The sequence below is a fragment of the Corythoichthys intestinalis genome, chromosome 15, assembly GCF_030265065.1.
Source record: "Corythoichthys intestinalis isolate RoL2023-P3 chromosome 15, ASM3026506v1, whole genome shotgun sequence".
Taxonomy (NCBI): Eukaryota; Metazoa; Chordata; class Actinopteri; order Syngnathiformes; family Syngnathidae; genus Corythoichthys; species Corythoichthys intestinalis.
The window spans coordinates 40,697,038-40,720,650 of NC_080409.1; the positions used below are offsets into that span (position 1 = coordinate 40,697,038).

Genomic DNA, 23,613 nt, shown 5'->3' on the forward strand with positions numbered 1-23,613 from the left:
GGCATGTCCAGTCCAACTTGAACTTATCTGGCTCCTCTACATTTAATGAAAATCTGATTAGAGGAAAAATTACACACTTTTGTTTCTTAGTGGAACAAAAGAACATGCTCAAATGTCATATGGCTAAATGATCCCTGAAAAAATAATGTAGAGTAAAAACTTGGCATGAGTATGGTGTAATGGTTTTAAGTAGGCCTATGCAAAACCAAGCACGAGTCTGCCACAGCACACTACAGGCTGAAGGCTGTGCATGCATGTCTTCTATTTGCTAACTCGTAACCTACAAGCAACACAGGCACCAATAAAGTCAATCAAGGCACACCCTATTTACGACCCTCCGCCGTAGCCTGACGTGCAGCTCCACAAAATTCTGACTACGCGTTGCGTCAAATGGTCTGTGATTGGTCCGCTAAGACTGCTGTTTCCGGTTCAGCGCGAAATCACCGCCATTTACAACCATTCTTGCGCTAGCGACCACCTCCGCAACCGTCTTGTGCGTCGCCTGCGCCTCAACATTTGTATGATCAACATTTGTTGTCCAATGTTGATGAGCTAAAGATCCACATTAGGGTTGTTCCGATCATGTTTTTTTGCTCCCGATCCAATCCCGATTGTTTTAGTTTGAGTATCTGCCGATCCCGAAATTTCCCGATCCGATTGCTTTTTTGTTTGCTCCGGATTCAATTCCAATCATTCCCAATAATTTTTCCCGATCATATACATTTTGGCAATGCATTAAGAAAAAAATGAATAAAACTCGGACCAATATATACATTCAACATACAGTACATAAGTACTGTATTTGTTTATTATGACAATAAATCCTCAAGATGGCATTTACATTATTAACGTTCTTTCTGTGAGAGCGATCCACGGATAGAAAGACTTGTAATTCTTAAAGGATAAATGTGACTTTGTATATTGTGACTAAATATTGCCATCTAGTGTATTTGTTGAGCTTTCAGTAAATCAGTGCTTCTCAATTATTTTCTGTTACGCCCCCCCCTAGGAAGACGTAAACGTCTCGCGCCCCCCCACAACTTTCTGCCGCCACTATAAATTGTATCATTTGCCTATAAATTATTAATGTAAGTATACCCCTGCATAATATTGTGTCCTTTTTAATATTAAAGAAAAAGCATATAGCTCAACTTACAATAAAGAATAGAAAAGACTTAAAGTGCATCACTTTGCCTGAATCAAAAAAAAAAAAAAAGTCACATCCAATCTGTAAAAATACATTCACGGTACACTTTTTGACCATCTAATAGTGAACAATACATTTTAATAAAATCAAACAATAAATAATAATACATTCAAATAACCATTTAACCGAAAAAACAAAAATTAATCGAACAAAAACAACAGTGTCATTGGACAGTGGGACAGTTTTTAATTTTGCTATTTTGCGCTGAGCAACTTGGTATGCCACCTTATATGATGCTAACAGTGCTCGCTGGTTTACTGATGTAACACTGCGAAACAAAGCGGGACGATTGTTGGCAATATTCGGCACGTCTTGGCTGAAAAAAAAATCAAGTGGCTTATCAATGTGAGTCTAATGTTTATCAGTGACATCTTATTTGATGTGGCTTCCTGCTGTCCGTTGCAAACATTTTTAGACACTTTTCTCGTCTCCCACTGTATTAAAACTCAAAGCCAAACGCTACATACGCTTAGTCATATTTCCTAGTCTTAGCTCGTCATACTGTATCTCCAGTGCTCTTTGCTGTGTGCTCTTGTTTTGTTCAAAAATACCGTGCACACAAAATGATACATTATTCTACAATGGCAAAAAAGTATGTTCCCCGAGGTCACATGCGCCACCCCTGGCAATGCTCTGTGCCCCCCTAGGGGGGCCCGCCCCACTATTTGAGAAGTACTGCTGTAAATGATACTGCAGCCATTTAACTTCTGCCCAAATGCATGATGGGAAGTGCTACCATGACTGTGTGTAGGGGCACCAGTTGATATAGCTTCTCTGCATTGGGAAAGAACATAGGGTGTTAAGAAAATGATCAACTACTACCTTTCAACTACTACCCCACATTGCCTCCCACGTTATTTTTAATTGCTGAGGGAGGTATTGTAAGGCTTTAGCCACATTAAAAATGGCTCCAAAGGCTGTCAAAATTCTCTCTACTCATTATACACTGCCTTTTAACGCTATCTATAGATAAAACTGCATCTTTATAGATTGAATGCGACAATGCGTGAGTGGATTGTTCAGCGCATGCGTTAATTATTTAACGTGATTAATTTAAAAAAATTAATTACCGCCGTTAATGCAATAAATTTGATAGCCCTACTTTAAGCCAAAACTACTCTGGATGAGTGTAAGACGTTTTGTCTGTAACGTTAAATACAATTAGAAAACGATAAAAAAAAAAAAAAATATATATATATATATATATATATATATATATATATATATATTAAAAAAAGGCATGTCCGAAATTTTTTTGCCGATTCCGATACTTGGAAAATGAAGTGATCGGACCCGATCGATCGGCATCCCGATCGATCGGGACATCTTTTCTCCACATTGAAGCATTCCATCTCCGTTGGCATTGTTGTGTAAGCGGAAGAAAATGAGAGGAAGTCGACAAGAGTCCCCTAAAACCATACAAACACAACGCCACACCCCTCTAGTGGTTTGGCGGTGAATTACAGAGCAACGCATTCCCTTGCCGCAGAACTATCGAATGCTCATTGACACCGTAGTTGCTATGCCGTCACCGCAACGCAGAAGCATAACTCAGCCTTAAGTCCCAGTGTACATACTCTACTGGCAAATACAGTGGGGCAAATAAGTATTTAGTCAACGACCAATTGTGCAAGTTCTCCTACTTGAAAAGATTAGAGAGGCCTGTAATTGTCAACAGGGGTAAACCTCAACCATGAGAGACAGAATGTGGAAAAAAAAAAAAAAAAACAGAAAATCACATTGTTTGATTTTTAAAGAATTTATTTGCAAATCATGGTGGAAAATAAGTATTTGGCCAATACCAAAAGTTCATCTCAATACTTTGTTATATACCCTTTGTTGGCAATAACGGAGGCCAAACGTTTTCTGTAACTCTTCACAAGCTTTGCACACACTTTTGCTGGTATTTTTGCCCATTCCTCCATGCAGATCTCTTCTAGAGCAGTGGTGTTTTGGGGCTGTCGTTGGGCAACACGGACTTTCAACTCCCTCCACAGATTTTCTATGGGGTTGAGATCTGGAGACTGGCTAGGCCACTCCAGGACCTTGAAATGCTTCTTACGAAGCCACTCCTTTGTTGCCCTGGCTGTGTGTTTGGGATCATTGTCATGCTGAAAGACCCAGCCACATCTCATCTTCAATGCCTTTACTGATGGAAGGAGATTTTCACTCAAAATCTCTCGATACATGGCCCCATTCATTCTTTCCTTTACACAGATCAGTCGTCCTGGTCCCTTTGCGGAAAAACAGCCTCAAAGCATGATGTTTCCACCCCCATGCTTCCCAGTGGGTATGGTGTTCTTCGGATGCAATTCAGTATTCTTTCTCCTCCAAACACGAGAACCTGTGTTTCTACCAAAAAATTCTATTTTGGTTTCATCTGACCATAATACATTCTCCCAGTCCTCTTTTGGATCATCCAAATGCTCTCTAGTGAACCGCAGACGGGCCTAGACGTGTACTGGCTTCAGCAAGGGGACACTCCTGGCAGTGCAGCATTTGAGTCCCTGGCGGCGCATTGTGTTACGGATAGTAGCCTTTGTTACTGTGGTCTCAGCTCTCTGTCGGTCATTCACTAGGTCCCCCCGTGTGGTTCTGGGATTTTTGCTCACTGTTCTTGTTATCATTTTGACGCCATGGGGTGAGATCTTGCATGGAGCCCCAGATCGAGGGAGATTATCAGTGGTCTTGTATGTCTTCAATTTTCTAATAACTGCTCCCACAGTTGATGTCTTTCCACCAAGTGTTTTACCTATTGCAGATTCAGTCTTCCCAGCCTGTTGCAGGTCTACAATTTTGTCTCAGGTGTCCTTCGACAACTCTTTGGTCTTGGCCATAGTAGAGTTTGGAGTGTGACTGACTGAGATTGTGGACAGGTGTCTTTTATACTGATAATGAGTTAAAACAGGTGCCATTAATACAGGTAACGAGTGGAGCTTCGTTAGACCTTGTTAGAAGAAGTTATACCTCTTTGACAGCCAGAAATCTTGCTTTTTGTAGGTGACCAAATACTTATTTTCTCTCTAATTTGGAAATAAATTCTTTAAAAACCAAACAATGTGATTTTCAGTTTTTTTTCCCACATTCTGTCTCTCATGGTTGAGGTTTACCTATGTGGACAATTACAGGCCTCTGTAATATTTTCAAGTAGGAGAACTTGCACAATTGGTGGTTGACTAAATACTTATTTGCCCCACTGTATAGGGATAACACTCATGGTTCACGCCAGTCTATTAAATAGAGTGTATGCCACGGGGAATAGGGTCATGGAAAAGTCTTGAGTTTTACTAAGTGCTGTCTCTCTTTACAGCCTGTCTGTCAGCCTGTGCATGCACCGATACATGCACGCACACACACACACCCCAACATGCTGACGTCATGTGTAACACTAGAGTGGTGTAGTGGCTAGTAGAAGAAAAACAAATGACACCATGCCCTGCCAGTCGCCTATTCTTCTCAATTAAAATGTATTGGACGTCTATTGCTGTCGGTGGCAGTGAATGAGCTAAGAAATCCAGTTGTGTCTTCTTCCCCTTATGACACACCAAAAAGGGAATCGCAGGCTAATGTTACGCAAGGGATGACTGATTGTGTTTTTATGAAAGTAGATTTTAATGTGGACGATGCGCCCCAAATTTCGTCGGCTGGTTGTCAGGTCGGACTCAGCCAACACTCTGGGATCAGCGTTAACATTGTTTCCATCGGAAAGAATCCTAAGAATGAGAAAGAAGCTCTATCAGTGACTGACACACTCACAGATGCATGCTAAACATTATTTTCAGGTTAACCCTGTTGAAATGAGTTGAATTACAGTCAAAGTTGCCAATTTACTGTAATATTAACTTCTAATGCTAACTAGCTAGCGAGCCAAGATTGATTAGTTGGCATGTTTGTGATCGTGACCACAATATAAATCTAAGCACGTAGCTACCGGAACAAGCTCACATTTATAAAAGCGTAAAAGATGGGGTCATATTGAAATGCAATTTCTCCCTACGATTAAAATGGTAGTCTGGTTTTACATAAATTTCCACAAACTCCACGAACCAGGAAGTAGCCTTCCAACTTACAGGAGTACCTTCGGGACCTTAATTCCTGATAGGAAAGGAACAGGAACAATGAATGAACAGACATTTTAGTCCACTTCCTCCCGCCTGGAAAGGAAACACGGCGGTGTAGGGGATTACTCGCCTGCCAGCCATAAGCGGATTTTAGGGGGGGGGGGCAGGTCCCCCGCCCCAATGGCCGAAAAATGTCATTGCATGTAATTGACTTTCCTATATAGGCCTATATATGTATATTAGGGCTGTCAAAATTGCCGCGTTAACGGGCGGTAATTAATTTTTAAAATAATCACGTTAAAATATTTGACGCAATTAACGCACATGGCCCGCTCAGACAGATTTAAATGACAGTAAAGTGAAATGCCCACATGTTAATTGTGTTTTATGGAGTTTTGCCGCCCTCTGCTGGCGCTTGGGTGCGACTGATTTTATAGGCTTCAGCACCCATGAGCATTGTGTAAGTAATTATTGACATCAACAATGGCGGGCTACTAGTTTATTTTTTGATTGAAATTTTTACAAATTTTAATAAAACAAAAACATTTAGAGGGGTTTTAATATAAACATTTCTATAACTTGTACTAACATTTATCTTTTAAAAACTACAAGTCTATCTATCCATGGATCGCTTTAACAGAATGTTGATAATGTTAATGCCATCTTGTTGATTTATTGTTATAATAAACAAATACAGTCCCTATGTACTGTATGTTGAATGTATATTTCCATCTTGTGTCTTATCTTTCCATTCCAACAATAATTTACAGAAAAATATGGCATATTTTATAGGTTTGAATTGCGATTAATTGCTATTAATTATGATTAATTAATTTTTAAGCTGTAATTAACTCGATTAAAATTTTTAATCATTTGACAGCCCTAACACACAGACACACATATATATATATATATATATCAATATATATATCTATATAAATATATATATATATATATATATATTAGGGCTGTCAAAATTATCGCGTTAACGCGCGGCAATTAGTTTTTTAAATTAATCACGTTAAAATATTTGACGCAATTAACGCACATGTCCCGCTCAGACAGTATTCTGTCTTTTGGTAAGTTTTACAGCAAGGTTTTTTGTGCTGTCTAACAGCGAACTCTTGTGGTCGCTTTGCGACATGGTTTATTGCTTTCTTGGCAGTTCAATATGGCTGCACGACGTCTCGGGCTGACGCCTACGTTGTAATGTTGTGCTTATATGATCCTCGGACAAGATTTGTCCGTAAGTATGGTTGTTGTAAAGAATGTACATATTATGTCAGTAAGCGAAATGTTATATTTTTTGTATGAGACGCTTTTTGTTTTATGTTTAGTGAACTTGTATAGCGTGCTAAGCTAACGTTGTTGCTAATGCAATGCTTGTGTACTTTTTTTTGTAGGTTCACTACGGTCTAAAGAGGACAGTGGTTTGAGGCCATTTTATTAATAAATCAGATGAAAAAGGAAGAAGTCTGATTATTAAGGCGTCGTTCACTAGCTGTCTAGCTTTGGAAAAAGTAGACGCTTCGGAGTGAGGACAGCATAGACAAATTTAAATGACAGTAGAGGGAAATGCCCACTACAGTCCTTATGTACCGTATGTTGAATGTATATATCCATCTTGTGTCTTATCTTTCCATTCCAACAAATTATTTTACAGAATATATATATAATTTACAGAAAAATATGGCATATTTTATAGATGGATTTAATTGCGATTAATTACGATTAATTAATTTTAAAGCTGTAATTAACTCGATTAAAAATTTTAATCGTTTGACAGCCCTAATATATATACATATATATATATATATATATATATATATATATATATATATATATATATATATATATATATATATATATATATATGTATATATATAAAGTAGGGCTGTCAAACGATTAAAAATTTTAATCGAGTTAATTGCAGCTTAAAAATTAATTAATCGTAATCAATCGCAATTAATCGCAATTCAAACCATCTCTAAAATATGCCATGTTTTTATGTAAATTATTGTTGGAATGGAAAGATAAGACACACGACGGATATATACATACAACATACTGTACATAAGTACTGTATTTGTTTATTGTAACAATAAATCCACAAATGGCATTAACATTCTTTCTGTTAAAGTGATCCACGGATAGAAAGACTTGTAGTTCTTAAACGATAAATGTTATAGTTACAAGTTATAGTAATTTTATATTAAAACCTCTCTTCATGTTTTCGTTTTAATAAAATTTGTAAAATTTTCAATCAAAAGTAGAGTTAATATAATAATAATAAGAATAAAAATAACAATAATAAAAATAGAGTGACCAAAGTTTTACGTGTATTTTGCGTAGGTATTTTCATATGGAATGCCAGTTCATTTTGCATTGTTGTTTAAGAATAGGGCCTCATTACTATAGACTGAAGTGCTTTTCTTTTTGTGATTTTTTTTTTTTGGGGGGGGGGGGGGGGGAATAGGAATATTATTTTTGTTGTGCTTTCACTAAACGATACTTAAATTGGGGAGAGCAAGTATTTGATACACTGCCAATGGGAAAACCCATTGGCAGTGTATCAAATACTTGTTCTCCCCACTGTATGTTTGTTGTGAAGGAGTTGCCAATAAACGGCGCGGTCCAAAGAACGCCTGTGTCCACTCGCCTTTACTGTATTAAATATATCTGTACATATCTTACCCAAAATACAACAAGAGACACATAATTGCCACTAAAAGAAAGAAAACTTACCGAAATATGTGTGGAGCACAAATAGCAATTTGCGTTGCATTGTGAATACAGCATAAACGTCTCACAACTACTAATTCTCCCACGTTTTGAAGAAATAACATGAGTATGGAACGGCGCTGCCCCCAAGCGGCCGGTGGCATTCTCTTCACTCTTAATGTCCATAAAGAGATGGTCATTCACCCAAGCGCCAGCAGAGGGCGGCAAAACTCCATAACAACAAGTGAGCTTTTCACTGAACAGTCATTTAAATCTGTCTGAGCGGGACATCTGCGTTAATTGCGTCAAATATTTTAACATGATTAATTAAAAAATTTAATTAACGCCCGTTAACGCGATAATTTTGACAGCCCTAATATAAAGTTGTAAAGCAATGAAACTGCAACAAAAATGAATGAAATTAACAAAAAAAATATATATATATATATATAACGGTCGAAATTATTTTTCGAGCACCTTGGACAGTCATTTGCTTTGCATATAATTTAATATATATATACAGGTATATATACACACCTATACATATATCTATCTATATATATATATGTAAAGGGCACACGGTCCCAGTTGAAACCTGGGATTGTGTGCTTTGGTCAGATGAGACCAAGATTGAGCTTTTTGGCAACAAACACTAAGTGGGTCTGGCGTGCCACGAAAGATGTGCATGCTGAAAAGCACCTCATACCCACTGTGAAGTATGGGGGTGGGTCAGTGATGCTGTGGGATGGTTTCGCTTCCAAAGGCCCTGGGAACCTTGTTAGGGTGCATGGCATCGTGAATGCTTTGAAATAACAGGACATTTTAAATCAAAATCTGTTGCCCTCTGCCCGAAAGCTGAAGATGGGTCGTCACTGGGTCTTTCAGCAAGACAATGACCCTAAACATATGACCAAATCTACACAGAAATTGGTTCACCAGACACAAAATCAAGCTTGTGAAGCATTATATGAGAAGATTAGGTGCAGTTTTGTTGGCAAAAGGAGGTTGTACGAAGTATTAACACCAGTGGTGCTAATACTTGTGACACACATTATTTGATGTCAAACAATGATTTCTTTATGTGGGTTTTTTCCCCACTGAATAAATGCACTTGTATTGAAGGTTGGAGTTTTCTTTTTTCCATTAAGGTCCCATATTATTTGAATTAAAAAAATATTAGAAACTAAAAAACACATCTTAACCAGGGGTGCCAATAATTATGGAGGACACTATGTTTTTTTCCTCTTCGTTGGGCATTTTATGGCTGGTGCGACTTATCGTCCGAAAAATACGGAAATAGACTTTCTGGGACGTTTGGAAAATGTTTCAACCATAGTTGGTTTGAATAAAACCTTACACCAAGATTTTAACCAATTTTGGAATTTGTACACATCTTTTTGCGATGACATAAATTTACCACTCACACAACACTTTCAGAAACAAAAAAGCAAACATCCTATGTAGAGCTGTCCCGACTAGGGATGGGAATTGATAGGATTTTTACGATTCCGATTTCATTATCAATATTGCTTACCGATTCGATTCTTTATCGATTCTAATTTGGGGGAAAAGAACAAACGTTTTGATTAGCATCGAGTTTGTTTAATCAGAACTCAAAACCTTACAAACTCACAACGAAATCAAAAGAGGCCCAAAGCCTCAATGTTAACTGTGGCAATAAGTGGCAAATACACAAGAATGTGTAACATTTTACTGAAACATTTATCTAATAGAAATACAAAATATTGGTATATATTGGCAGATAGGTTGTTGTTCTGACTTTGGCAATATGTGTTAAAGCAGGGGTCCCCAAACTTTTTCCTGTGAGGGCCACATAACTTTTCCCTTCTCTGATGAGGGGCCGGGGTCAGTTTGTAACAGAAAAAGTGTGAGGATTGCAGAAGTGCATAAATGTAAAAAATGATTGTTTTTCAGAAAGCCACAATCAAATAACCCTTTCTGGATTCTTCACGGAATGAAAGTAAATAAAATAAAAATAATAATATAATAATAATAATTAATAATAAAAACACTATTAATTAAATAGATAATAACCAAATAACCCTCTCTGAATTCTTCAAGGAAAAAGGCCAGGAAATAAATAACACGATTGAGAAAAAAAAAATTCAAAATGGGCGGACCAAATGTGGAGGCGGGCCGTATTTGGGCCGCGGGCCGCAGTTTGGGCACCAGAAGAAATGCCGCATCCAAGCGAGTGAGCGAGTCAAGGGAGAGAGGGAAACACTTCTACGAGCCTACGTTCTTTGTTAATGTTAGTATCTACAGAGGCAACGCCTGTATGTATCATCTTTTGTGTTGTTGTTGTTGTTGTGTTTCCACTCGCGATCGGACACTTAAATCCAGTTGTGTAGTGGTTTGAACGATGTGCTAATGCTAGCGAACGAATGCTAACCATACTGTTATTAGCAGCTAATCATCGCTGATTTACGTTGATGCAAACCTGTTTGTTATTGGGGACGAAATTGATTTGTTTCATTTCTATTCTTAGTTTCACTCTTCAAGTGATGGTTGAATAAAGTCAGCAAATTATACCAACGTCTTCTACATCGTCATTTGGGAGTTTAGCTAGCTGTATAGCCAGAACTGAGCTTTAGCCTCTCTGTGAGGACAGCGCAGTCGTATTCCCTCCCGATGCAGTTACCTCCACCTTGCAATGACTGCAAGTCGCTTTGTTGTAATTTTTCCTCGTGAAGTGAAGACACACTTTCGAGCGTTTGAACCTACGTGCTGTCATTGTTATGTTTATGGCTGCAATGCTCGTGCTTACCCGTCGTAACCTTTCATTTTCACACTCTTTCCTGGTGCTAGTTTGATGCGTCTGGACAACAAGACACGTCACGACGCAATACGCGTCTTTAGGAATCGTTAAAGGGATCGTTAAGGCTTTTTCATTGTGATGTCGAGGCCTCGAAACACTCGGAACCGGTTCCGAATTGGAATCGGATTTCGATTCCCATACCTAGTCCCGACTAGTCGACGCTGTCGACGTCATCGATGACGTAAATGCGTCGACGGGCAAAACATACCGTCGACGGGTAATGACGGGTTAAAAAAAAAAAAAAAATTACATGCGGATATAGTTTAGAATGGCGGGCGCTCGCGATACAAGCGGTTGTTACTGGCACCCCCAAGGGTGCCGCTGTTATTTCAATGTGACCGGCGTTGTCAGATTGAGCAAAGAGGAAGAAAGTGGGCAAGCGAGCGAGAGAGAGTGGGAGCGAGATCAGTGAGTTGGAAAAGTGCGCAGGTAGCGCCGAGTTGAGTGGCTTCATACCCCACGTTTTTGTTTTGGTCAATAAAAGTATCCATAAAGAGCCATCCGACGCCTCTCGGTGTTTTTATGCACGCCGCCGCCTTCCTGAGGAGGAAATCGGACGAACCGACGACAACGAGCCAAGTGAATCGCCGGTGGAGTTGAAAACACCGCCAATTTCCAAAAAGGGCAGAGTTGGTAACACGTGAAAGCTGCATAAAGCCAAAAAAGCGGACCAGAATAGCCAGAGCCTGGAATTATTTCAAGGAAGATATGGAGGGTGCCGCTTTGTGTACTCTTTGCTAAACTGAGCTTGCATACCACGGTAGCACGTCGGCTATGAACGAACACTTGAAGCGCCGTCACCCAAGTGTAGAGCTGGGCGGTAAACCGAAAATTTACCGTCACCGAAATTCTTCACGATGACCGACGTAATTTTGACCATGTCGGTAAATTCGGTAAATTAATAAAACAAGAAAATAGTCTTTTCATCCCGCTTTGACTCTGTGTTGTTCATCTATGCTCATTCCTCTTTAAGAAAGCAGTGAATGTACTTACGTAGGGAGTCACGTGATCATCAGGAAGCCAATCAAACAGAAGCCCGGTAAGCTAACGCTAGCAGCTAATGCTACAAGCAAAACGTGATGGAGTGTGGCTTAAGGGAGGTTCGCCAAACTTTCACCCGACATTTAATAGACTCTTGGTGGCATCCAGACGGGCTTTCACCAGCTGTCCTCCCTTGTTCTCACAATTTCCGGAGATGGTGCTTTCAGTGCTTTCTACCGGTAGCCAGGCCACAGGCTAACGCTAGCCGCTAACGCTAGCGGCCGCTAGCGGCTAACGCAACAAATGAACGTGATGGAACCGGATAGCGGCTCAAACCTTGTCGAAACGGCTGAATTTAATGAGTGGATTGGGCATGGACTGCCTCTAGCAATTACTATGTCGCGTTATTTTGTATCTGACTGTGTGTGATTTCTCTGATAGCTTTTGTGATGGTAAAGCATTCAGCATAAAGCACAAATGGCCCCAGCTATTTTTCTGTATGTGTTTAATTCTGTGTCATTATTGCTATCATAAAATCTTAAGTGTTTCATTTGCAGAAGATCAATATAGCTTTAATGTGTGTCTGTCTGTCTGTCTGTCTGTTTGGGGGTTCATGTATGTGTGCATTTATTAAAAAATGCACTGGGGGGGGGGGGGGGCCCTGAAACCATAAAGTAAACACTTGTATTGAATAATTATGTCACAGCAGCCATTAACAATAAATTGTCTTTTTGAAGTGTACTGTTCGAGCTGCAAGTCATTTGTGTTACAATGACATGTTTGCACAGGTATATCGATTTTGACAATGTACATTGTTCAAGCCATACACTCTGTTATAAATGCTCATACTTGAATTCTTATTGTTTACAATTCATTTGTATAAACCTAATGTCTAGACTGCATGTACATTTGTTAAATATATCAAATTGAATGCTGGTAACTAAATCAACAAGAAACTGTTAATCTGTATTTCATGCATCGATTCAGATTTTCAAATTATATAACAGTCCGCTTGGACGACTTTATCGTCATTTATCGTTATCGAGATAAATCTGCTCCATTTATCGTGATACATGTTTAAGGCCATATCGCCCACCCCTACCCAAGTGTAATTTTTGAAGACAACAAGACACAACAAGCTAGTGGATTGCAAGTCCATACAACTTTTTTAAATGGAACTTGCCTTTATGTGCGTCGTAGCAATGTGCATTTTTATTTAATAAAATAATTCATATAATTATATATTTTTTTCAATTATTATTAAATTTATTAGGATCATGGAAGCTCCCACTTGGGGAAAATATATACATATATCCTGTATATACATAATATAAAAAAATATATATGGAAACACCACTGGCCTTCTTACTGTAATCCATGACTGCACTGATGTTATTTAATATGAAGTTTTACATATAGTAGTATCCTATAAAGTTAATACTATATATTTATTTTTTGTTGCTGTGGGTATGTGTGCCTTTCATTCAAAATAATTGTGGTAATATTTCAGTGTGCCCTCTATTTTCAGGTTAAAACAAACAAAAGTTGAACAGTTTTTCCCATCCCCCCAAAATGCGGAATGCACACCAGAAAAAGCATCTGAACTCACACAAAGTATTCTGAAAATGGTTGTCCGGGACGTTGTAATTCATTTGAACATTTAGAAATATATAGACAATGACATACCACAAAAAGAGTAAGAATTGTTTTGACTCCTGTTAAAGAGGTGAAGTCACAGTGTTTCCGTTTACCTTTTTTTTTTGCACTAGTTAATGCCAGCAGCATTTGACCTCATTGTTTGTGATTTATTATTGGTATTTATTTATATGTTAAGAATTTAGGTGTTCCAAAATGTTTTGTGAATTAATAAGCTTCAACAAAAATGTCATTATTACAGTAGCTAAAAAAAAAAATAAATTAGTCGACTAATCGTAAAAATAGTCGGCTGACTAATCGGGGGGAAATTAGTCGTTTGGGACAGCCCAAATCCTATGCCATATTGTTTTACAATTGTGTCCTATTCAGTCACACATATTGATGCAAATAATGCTCAATACCAAATTGTATCAAATGTAGCTCAAGAGGGGGGGGGAAAAAAAAAAAAAAAAAGTTGTGCAACACCAAAATGTTTAAAGTTATGGAACAGTGAAGACAATTTTCCTTATTTTTGAAGGGGAGTGCAGGAAGGTAGAGCAATTAACACGCAGTTAGTTTAGCAAATTCAAGTTTATTTACAGCCTCTGTAACAGAGGGAAAAAAAGTGGTCTAAATACAATGACTAAAACAAAAAGATGGCAGCTATTCTCCCTGAGCTTTACAAAAAACAGATGTCCTGTACACAGCCCTAATGCCACAAGAACTACACGTCAGAACTACAGGTGGATGAAACCATGACTTTTTGACATTTAAGGTGGAACATGTTGAATGGCCTTGCATATCAACGCTACGTGGTGACAAAAAGTACAGTGGCTTGAAAAAAAGTTGGAAGAAAAGAATGGTGCATTCACTTGTGACGGGATCCATTATTTACGACATTAGCTCAATGCGGAGAAGAAAAAAAAAAAAAAAATAGACACAGTAACCTTTGTCATTTTCACACGGTCGAGTCATAAGGCTTTCCAGGGCGGGCTAACAGCATCCGCTTAGCATTTAAGCCTCCTTTCCTTTGCTCAATTGCTTAAAACCCATCAGCTAAGCAGACAAAAAGCACAGCTACTAGCTTAACTAATTCACAATTTTCGTCAAAAGTAACATGCCACAATGTTTTCGGGACATTTTTAGAAAGGCTGACTTGTGTTTTTTTTTTTCTACTACATATTACTAATGAGGCAAAATTGTGCACTAGTCCATGTGACAACAATAAACAAGTCTATAAGTTAACATCTGGCACTTTACGAACAGTACGTAGATGTCAACTATTGACTGGAAAATGAACAAAAAAAAAAAATCCTCGGCACATTCGACACGCATGATAAACAAAACTGTTAAACACTCTCGCGCATTGACAAATACTTAACAGCAATCCAGAAAGTGAACACATAATTATACGGTTAAAAAGTTCATCTTCTGGAAGGGAGCCATTTTGTGGCCCCAATGTGAGTGCAGTCCTAACACCCAGTCTTTTCTCAAGTGTGGTAATGGCGTCCCATTGAGTGGCAGTGCGACAAAAAGGGTGTATTGCTTCGTATCAGTTGCGTCAGCTGGGAAGGTTTAAGGTGCAGCGTGAACCAGGTGAGGGGTGCGGAGGAAGGGTTGACATCTGAAGGTACGACGTGGATCCTAACGCTGGGAGTTCACGGCGTCCTGTCCATTTTGGACGGCACCGTGGTTGGGCTCGTCGTCGTCATCATCCTCCTCGCTGACTAGAAACTCTTCGGGAGGCCAGCGGAGCTCGCCGCTCTCCACCTCGCCATCCGTGGGCTCCACCACGATGGAGGGAAGGCGGTCTTTGAGCTTACAGCAGCGCTCAAAGTCAGATGGGTCGGGGAAGATCTGCCAAGGACAGACATTACAACATTAAAAGGTGCCATGCCCTGGAATTTCACACAATAAGAACGAGTACGTGCCTTGTCCTCAGCCTTTATGGTAAATGTTAGCGCTCCAACAGTCCAACTCAGCTGTGATTTCTGAGTGACTGTGTATACATGGTTGCTGATATTCTTTCTCTGGCGCAAAATCCAAGTTACATCAGTGGCAAATTAAACATGTCCAATGGCCTTGGCGCAAAACCACTGCTATCGTGTTTAATCTGAAATGCTTTGCAGGCGGTTGGGGGGGGTGGGGGGGCTTACCAAAGTGCTCATTATGTACTCTTCTGTTACAGCACGGAAGATTATACAACAGCATAATATACAGTGGGGCAAATAAGTATTTAGTCAACCACCAATTGTGCAAGATCTACTTGAAAAGATTAGAGAGGCCTGTAATTGTCAACATGGGTAAACCTCAACTATGAGAGAGAATGTGGGAAAAAAAAAACAGAAAAATCACATTGTTTGATTTTTAAAGAGTTTATTTCCAAATTAGAGTGGAAAATAAGTATTTGGTCACCTACAAACAAGTAAGATTTCTGGCTGTCAAAGAGGTCTAACTTCTAACGAGGTCTAACGAGGCACCACTCGTTAACTGTATTAATGGCACCTGTTTTAACTGATTATCGGTATAAAAGACCTGTCCACAACCTCAGTCAGTCACATTCCAAACTCCACTATGGCCAAGACTAGGGATGGGAATTGATAGGATTTTTACGATTCCGATTCCATTATCAATATTGCTTAACGATTCGATTCTTTATTGATTCTCTTATCGATTCTAATTTGGGGGGAAAAAAGAACAACCATTTAGATTGGCATTGAGTTTGTTTAATCAGAAGTCACAACCTTAAAAACTCACAACAAGGTCAAAAGAGGCCCAAAGCCTCAATATTAACTGTGGCAAAAAGTGGCAAATGCACAAGAATGTTTAACATTTTACTGAAACATTTTTCTAATAGAAATAAAAAATATTGGTATATATTAGCATATAGGTAGTTGGTCTGCCGTTAGCAATATGTGTTAAACTTGCAGGGGTCCCCAAACTTTTTCCAGTGAGGGCTGCATAACGTTTCCCTTCTCTGAGGGGCCGGGGTCAGTTTGTAACAGAAAAAGTGACGATTGCAGGAGTGCCTGAATGTAAAAAAAAAATATTGTTTTTCAGAAAGCCACAATCAAATAACCCTTTCTGGATATTTCACGGAACAAAAGTAAATAAAATAAAAATAATAATAATATAATACAATAATAATTAATAATAATAATAGCCCTATTAATCAAATAGATAATAACCAAATAACCCTCTCTGAGTTCTTCACAGAAAAAGGCCAGAAAATAAATAACACTATTGAGAAAAAAAAAAAAAAAAAAAAATCAAAATGCTCTCTGGTATAGTTCAGGGGGCCGGATTGAATGTTGGGGCGGGCCGTATTCGGCAGTGCTTCCCTCTCTCACTAACTCTCACGCTTCCTCACGTGAAGAAGAACGCGAGAGAAAGCGTGAGAGTTAGTGAGAGAGGGAAGCATTGCTACGACCCTATGTTCTTTGTTAATGCTTGTAAAATATCTACAGAGGCAACGCCTGCATGTATCATCTTTTGTGTTGTTGTTGTTGTTGTTGTGCGTTTCCACTCGCGATCGGACACTTAAATCCAGTTGTGTAGTGGTTTGAACGATGTGCTAATGCTAGCGAACGCATGCTAACTGTTTTGTTATTACAGCTAATCATCGCTGATTTACGTTGATGCAAACCTGTTTGTTACTGGGGACGAAATTATTTGTTTCATTTCTATTTTTAGTTTCACTCTTCAAGTGATGGTTGAATAAAGTCAGCAAATTATACCAACGTCTTCTATATCGTCATTTCGGAGTTTAGCTTGCTGTATAGGTGTCACGGTGAGGACAGTGCTGTCTATTCCCTCCCGATGCAGTTATCTCTACCTTCCCTCCCGATGTAGTTATCTCCACCTTGCAATGATTGCAAGTCGTTTTGTTGTAATTTTTCCTCGTGAAGTGAAGACACACTTTCGATCGTTTGAATCTATGTGCTGTCATTGTTATGTTTACGGCTGCAATGCTCGTGCTAAACCATCGTAACCTTTCATTTTCACCCTCTTTCCTGGTGAAGTGTAGCCAAACTTTGGAGCGGGTGGTTCTTGGTGCCATGCTAGTTTGATGTGTTTGGACAACAAGACAGTCACGACGCAATATGCGTCTTCAGGACTCGTTAAAGGGATCGTTAAGGCTATTTCATTATGATGTCGAGGCCTCGAAACACTCGGAACCGGTTCCGAATTGGAATCGGATTTCGATTCCCATCCCTAGCCAAGACCAAAGAGCTGTCGAAGGACACCAGAGACAAAATTGTAGACCTCCACCAGACTGGGAAGACTGAATCTGCAATAGGCAAAACGCTTGGTGTAAAGAAATCAACTGTGGGAGCAATTATTAGAAAATGGAAGACATACAAGACCACTGATAATCTCCCTCGATCTGGGGCTCCATGCAAGATTTCACCCCGTGGCGTCAAAATGATAAGAACGGTGAGCAAAAATCCCAGAACCACATGGGGGGACCTAGTGAATAACCTATAGAGAGCTGCGACCACAGTAACGAAGGCTACTATCAGTAACACAATGCGCCGCCAGGGACTCCAATCCTGCACTGCCAGACGTGTCCCCCTGCTGAAGAAAGTACACGTCCAGGCCCGTATGCAGATCGCTAGAGAGCATTTGGATGATCCAGAAGAGGACTAGGAGAATCTTATGGTCAGATGAAACCAAAATATAACTTCTTGGTAGAAACACAGGTTCTCGTGTTTGGAGGAGAAAGAATGCTGAATTGCATCAGAAGAACACCATACCCACTGTGAAGCAAGAGGGTGGAAACATCATGCTTTGGGGCTGCTTTTCTGCAAAAGGACCAGGACGACTGATCTGTGTACAGGAAAGAATGAATGGGGCCATGTATCGAGAGATTTTGAGTGAAAATCTCCTTCCATCAGTAAGGGCATTGAAGATGAGATGTGGCTGGGTCTTTCAGCATGACAATGATCCCAAACACACAGCCAGGGCAACAAAGGAGTGGCTTCGTAAGAAGCATTTCAAGGTCCTGGAGTGGCCTAGTCAGTCTCCAGATCTCAACCCCATAGAAAATCTGTGGAGGGAGTTGAAAGTCCGTGTTGCCCAACGACAGCCCCAAAACATCACTGCTCTAGAGGAGATCTGCATGGAAGAATGGGCCAAAATACCAGCAATAGGGTGTGAAAAGCTTGTGAAGAGTTACAGAAAATGTTTGGCCTCCGTTATTGCCAACAAAGGGTACATAAAGTATTGAGATGAACTTTTGGTATAGACCAAATACTCATTTTCCACCATGATTTGCAAATAAATTATTTTAAAAAAATCAAACAATGTGATTTTCTGGGGTCCCCCCCCCCCCACATTCCGTCTCTCATGGTTGAGAGGTTTACCCATGTTGACAATTACAGGTCTCTAATATTTTCAAGTGGGAAAACTTGCACAATTAGTGGTTGATTAAATACTTATTTGCCCCACTGTAGTAAATGATTCAATTGAGACAGGCAAAAAAAGGCAACATTCATTAATAGATCGAGTGTTGAATCTTGCCCTATTTCAAGCTTGAGGAAGTACCATGGAATATGGTCGAATCGTCAAATGTTTGGCCAAAACCCCGACAGCAGCGATCATATGAGATTTGACCAACTTTAGTGCGTTCTCAGGAACCGGCATAAAAGCCCAAGGGGTGGAGGAGGGGGAAAAACACTAGGTCCAAGAACAGCATTTTTGTTTGGACAAAGTGGATGAATATTTTTAGACCAGCATATTTCACTCTGAGACGTTTGAGGGTGGCGGGTCAGCGTCTGGGCAAGATGCCGAGTGGAAAGTAAGCATTAGATGAGACGAGCAAGAAGGGATGCAGCTGTGTCAGAGCCTGCAGGAATTCCATCAAACGCTTGAGAAGACTGCAAATATCTTCTGTGCAGACCTTGAGAAATGATCAGGTTAGGAAAACATAAGTCCATCATCGGGAGTTTATTCTCACCAAAACGGGTGGGCGGGGGCCGGGCAGTTGATGACTTTGCCTTTGGACACACGTCACAACTCGTTTCACTGACAGTTGCAGGGAGCTATTTTGGGATTGTTATGTACCAACAGGACCAAACCGTACTGATATGAGATATTGAATAAACTCTTTGTGGCCCAATGCTCAAACCATTTACTCTTGTGTTAAATTTAGAAGAAAAAAAAAAGGCTTCTCTGTTTACATCAGCTGTTTTTGGTGTTGGAAAGTGCCGATTTTATCGAATTTACACAAACACAGTAAAGTAAGAATGATTGCAAACATTTAGCTGACCATGTTTCTGCCATAAACAAAACAAATAAAAGTTGCCGTCTGGTATCACATCACATTACATTGTATTTGCCGTTTACTTCATATGTTGGGATATTCAAACTAAACCAAACCAAGCCAAAGCCCTCCATGCAATTCTAAATATGAATATATTGTCCAACCCCTACCAAAAAGTATGGAATCACCAGTCTCGAAAGAGCACTCCCTCAGACATTATGTAGAACTGATAAAAAGCTTGAAAAAAATCATGACTTAGTACGAAAGTGCAACTCCTTGACATTCAGAAACACTTAAAAAAAAAAAAAAAAAAACATCATGGTGGTCAGTAAATGTTACTGTTATAGAGCAAGTGCAGGGAAATATGGAATCACTCCATTCTGAAGAAAAAATATGGAATCACTCCATTTTGAGTAGAAAATACAGACACCCAGTCAATTTCCTTTCCTTAACTGGGCCCCTGATCTGCTCGTTAGTCAGCAGTTAAAAACAGTGCAGTTATCACACCTTGGAAGTCTGCTGGACCAAGTGGATTCACAAGAATCATGGCTCCAACAAGAGATGTTTCTTGAGACCAAGGAGAGGATTATCATACTTCTTGAAGAAGGTAACGCTACACGTGTGGTTGCCAAAGATGTGGGCTGTTCACAGTCAGCTGTATCAAAAATCTGGACCAAGTACAAACAGCATGGCAAGGTTGTTAAAGTTAAGCGTACTGGTAGACCGAGGAAGACATCCAAACGTCATGACAAACAACTAAAGGCCATATGTCTTGCAAACAGAAAATGTACAAGACAAATGAAGAAATGGGAGGAAGCTGGAGTCAAGGTATGTGACAGAACTGTGCAAAATCGCCTAAAGGAAATGGGATTTTCATACAGGAAAGCTAAAAGGAAAGTATCATTGACACAAACAGAAAAGAACAAGACTGCAATGGGCTAAGATGAGGCAATCATGGACCATGAATGACTGGATGAAAGTTATTTTCAGTGATGAGTCAAGAATCTGCATTGGACAAGATGATGATGCTGGAACTTTCGTTTGGTGCCGTTCCAGTGAGATTTACAAAGATGACTGCCTGAAGAAAACATCAAAATTCCACTTAGTCCTTGATGATATGGGGCTGCATGTCAGGCAAATGCACTGGGAAGATGGCTGTGGTTAAATCTTCAATAAATGCACAAAGTTTACATTGAAATTTTAGACTGCTTTCTTATCCCTTCAATTGAAAATATGTTTGGGGATAATAAAATTTTCCAAGACAGTGTTTCCCACCAATGAAAGAGACTGTGGCGGCCCACCACAGTCTCGTTTGGGCCCGCCACAGTCTCGTTTGCGCCCCCCCCCCCCCCCCCCCCCCCGCGGAAAAAAGAAAAAAAAAGATACTAATCAGATGCGTCAGTCAGCCGATTACACAGCTGTAGCCCACACCACTATACTACCCGCGCGAGTGAGAGCAGCATTTTAGAGTAGTATTTTATTTATTTATTTATTCATTTAAGAGACGCAAGAGGAACGAGTAGGAAGAATGGGAGAACGAGCGAGATAGCGAGAGATAGCGGTCGCATGTCGTAGCAGCCCGCTGTTATTTTGTTATTGTTTTTCTTTATTATTGTTACCACAATCAAGTGGGTAAGCAAATACAGACTTCTCTCCTTCTTCCCCATATCCGGGGCATTACAATAGTTTGGATCGGACTTTTCGGCGAAAGTGAGCGGTGGACGGCCGTCTTGGACGGAAAGCAAACTTTGATTGAACTTGCGCAGAGAGGCGGGGCCCAAAATAAAGCCTTGCTCTATTTTCAGAGCGTTGGTCACAGTAAAGTATTTATTAGTTCAAGCAGAGTAAAATGATACATATTCACGGTACAAGAACGTCGTTTCCGTGTCCATCGATTGGTAAGAAAAGGCTGTTTGTACGAGTGACGTGTGGGCGCTCCCGTCGGGGGGACATTTCGCGTGGAGTGGCTATTTTTCGGCACAACACCGACGCGCCAACTTCAGACGAAAGTTGGATAAATGCGCCCCCCCAATTTCGCGAGCTCTGGGACACTCGAAAAATGACTCTCATACCTCTCCTTGCTAAGTTAATGGTACCTCGATGTGCGTTTGTGTGGAAATTTAGTTCACGAACAACGGGGAAAAAACTATTCACCTTCTCACCGAATCAAGAAAAACTTTACACGGCCATTAGAATTCCCCCAGTCCTGTAAATGGGTCAGTTGACAGAAGGACTGTTATTGTTGTGGTAATGTAGTACTTATGAGGGTCAAATAAAAAGGAAAAAGGAGGGCTACGACGGCGGTCTGAAACCCGCGGCTCTCGGGCCGCATGCGGCTCTTTAGTGCTGCTTCGGAGCTTTTTTTTTTTTTTTTTTTTTTTAAATGGAAAAAGATGGGGGAGGGAAATATATTTTTTGTTTTAATAGGATTTCTAGGAGGACAAACATGATACAAACATTCTTTCAATTCATTAATATTGTAATGAAGTTAAACTTGTGGTGTCATCGTACAACAGAGTAGTCACGTGGTGCGCTATAGGATCCACTGCAGGGAAAATAAACATTTAATCATGAAGGCTAATTATGTATTTCTAGCCAACTTATTCATTTTTATAGTAGGCTAATATAGCTAGTATTGATAATTATAAGGCTTGTACAAGGCTTTTAATTTTTTGCTGCTCCAGACATACTGTATCAGTTTTTTTTTTTTTTGGGGGGGGGGGGGGGGGGGGGTCAAAAATGGCTCTTTCAACAGTTTGGGTTGCCAACCCTGAGTCACTACGAGATGTAAGTCGTACTATTGCTACGAGAAAAAAAGTCGCATTATTACATAGGGTAACGTAGCTGTAATCAGCAACGCATTTTACATACATGTACCGTAGCTGAGAGCTATAACATTAGCCTAGCTAATGAAATATTTCAAATATATCTTTGTTATGGTTCTTCTTGGGGGAAAAAAATAATGGGAAAAAAAAAAAAAAAATTCGCCGTGGCACGACATGGTGTGGCTATCCGACTCCGATGCAGCACACCACCACAGTTTCAAAAAATCCTATGGTCAGAGACCCTCCCACCACAGTCTCCTAAAATCCTGTGGGAAACACTGCAAGATGACAATGAATCATGCTGCAGAGCTAAAACTGTTAAAGCATTCCTTGGAGAGACTCATCCAGTCAATGTCATGGCCTGCAAATGGCCCAGATCTCAACCCTATTGAAAACCTGTGGTGGAAATGGAAAAAAACAATGGTCGACAGCAAGGCTCCCACCTGCAAGGATGACCTGGCAACTGCAATCAAAGAGTTGGCACCAAATTGATGAAGAATACTCATCAAGTCCAAGCCTCAGAGACTGCAAGCTGTCATAAAAGCCAGAGGTGGTGCAACTAAATACTAGAGATGCGTTTTGATTGTTATTTCTTTCTCATGATTCCATATATTTTTTCCTCAGAATGGAGTGATTCTATATTCCCCTGCACTTGCTCTATAAAAGTAACATTCACTGACCACCACAATGTTTTTTTTATTCATTTCTTTTAGCTTTTCCGAATGCTAAAGAGTTGCACTTTTGAACTAATTCATTATTTTTTTTCAAGCTTTTTATAAGAGTTTGTTCTACATAATAAAAATGTCTGAGTGACTGCTCGTCCGAGACTGGCGATTCCATACTTTTTGCCAGGGGTAGTATATTGGGTTTTGTGTCTGCACACCCCACAGAATACTGTTAATTTTACAGGCTGAAGGCCTTTCAAGTTGCCGCTCATGTTGTTGGCGATGTGGACACCACCATTTTGTATCTATTCCTCCATTATTCGCGGACGGTTAACAATGAAATTTTGTACATATATTCAGAGCATGTACAGTGGGGAGAACAAGTATGATACACTTCCAATGGAAAAACCCATT

The 23,613-nt window shown here is 39.8% G+C and overlaps 1 protein-coding gene across 1 annotated transcript in view; it reads right to left on the reverse strand.

The window, feature by feature from the left end:
* Window positions 1–14,020: 14,020 nt before the first annotated feature.
* lbh (LBH regulator of WNT signaling pathway) overlaps window positions 14,021–23,613 on the reverse strand; it is a 39,528-nt gene continuing 29,935 nt past the window's right edge. Inside the window, exon 3 of the mRNA XM_057859919.1 lies at window positions 14,021–15,301. Coding sequence (XP_057715902.1) covers window positions 15,089–15,301 — 213 coding nt within the window. The 3' untranslated portion in view covers window positions 14,021–15,088. The remainder of the gene's footprint in view (window positions 15,302–23,613) is intronic.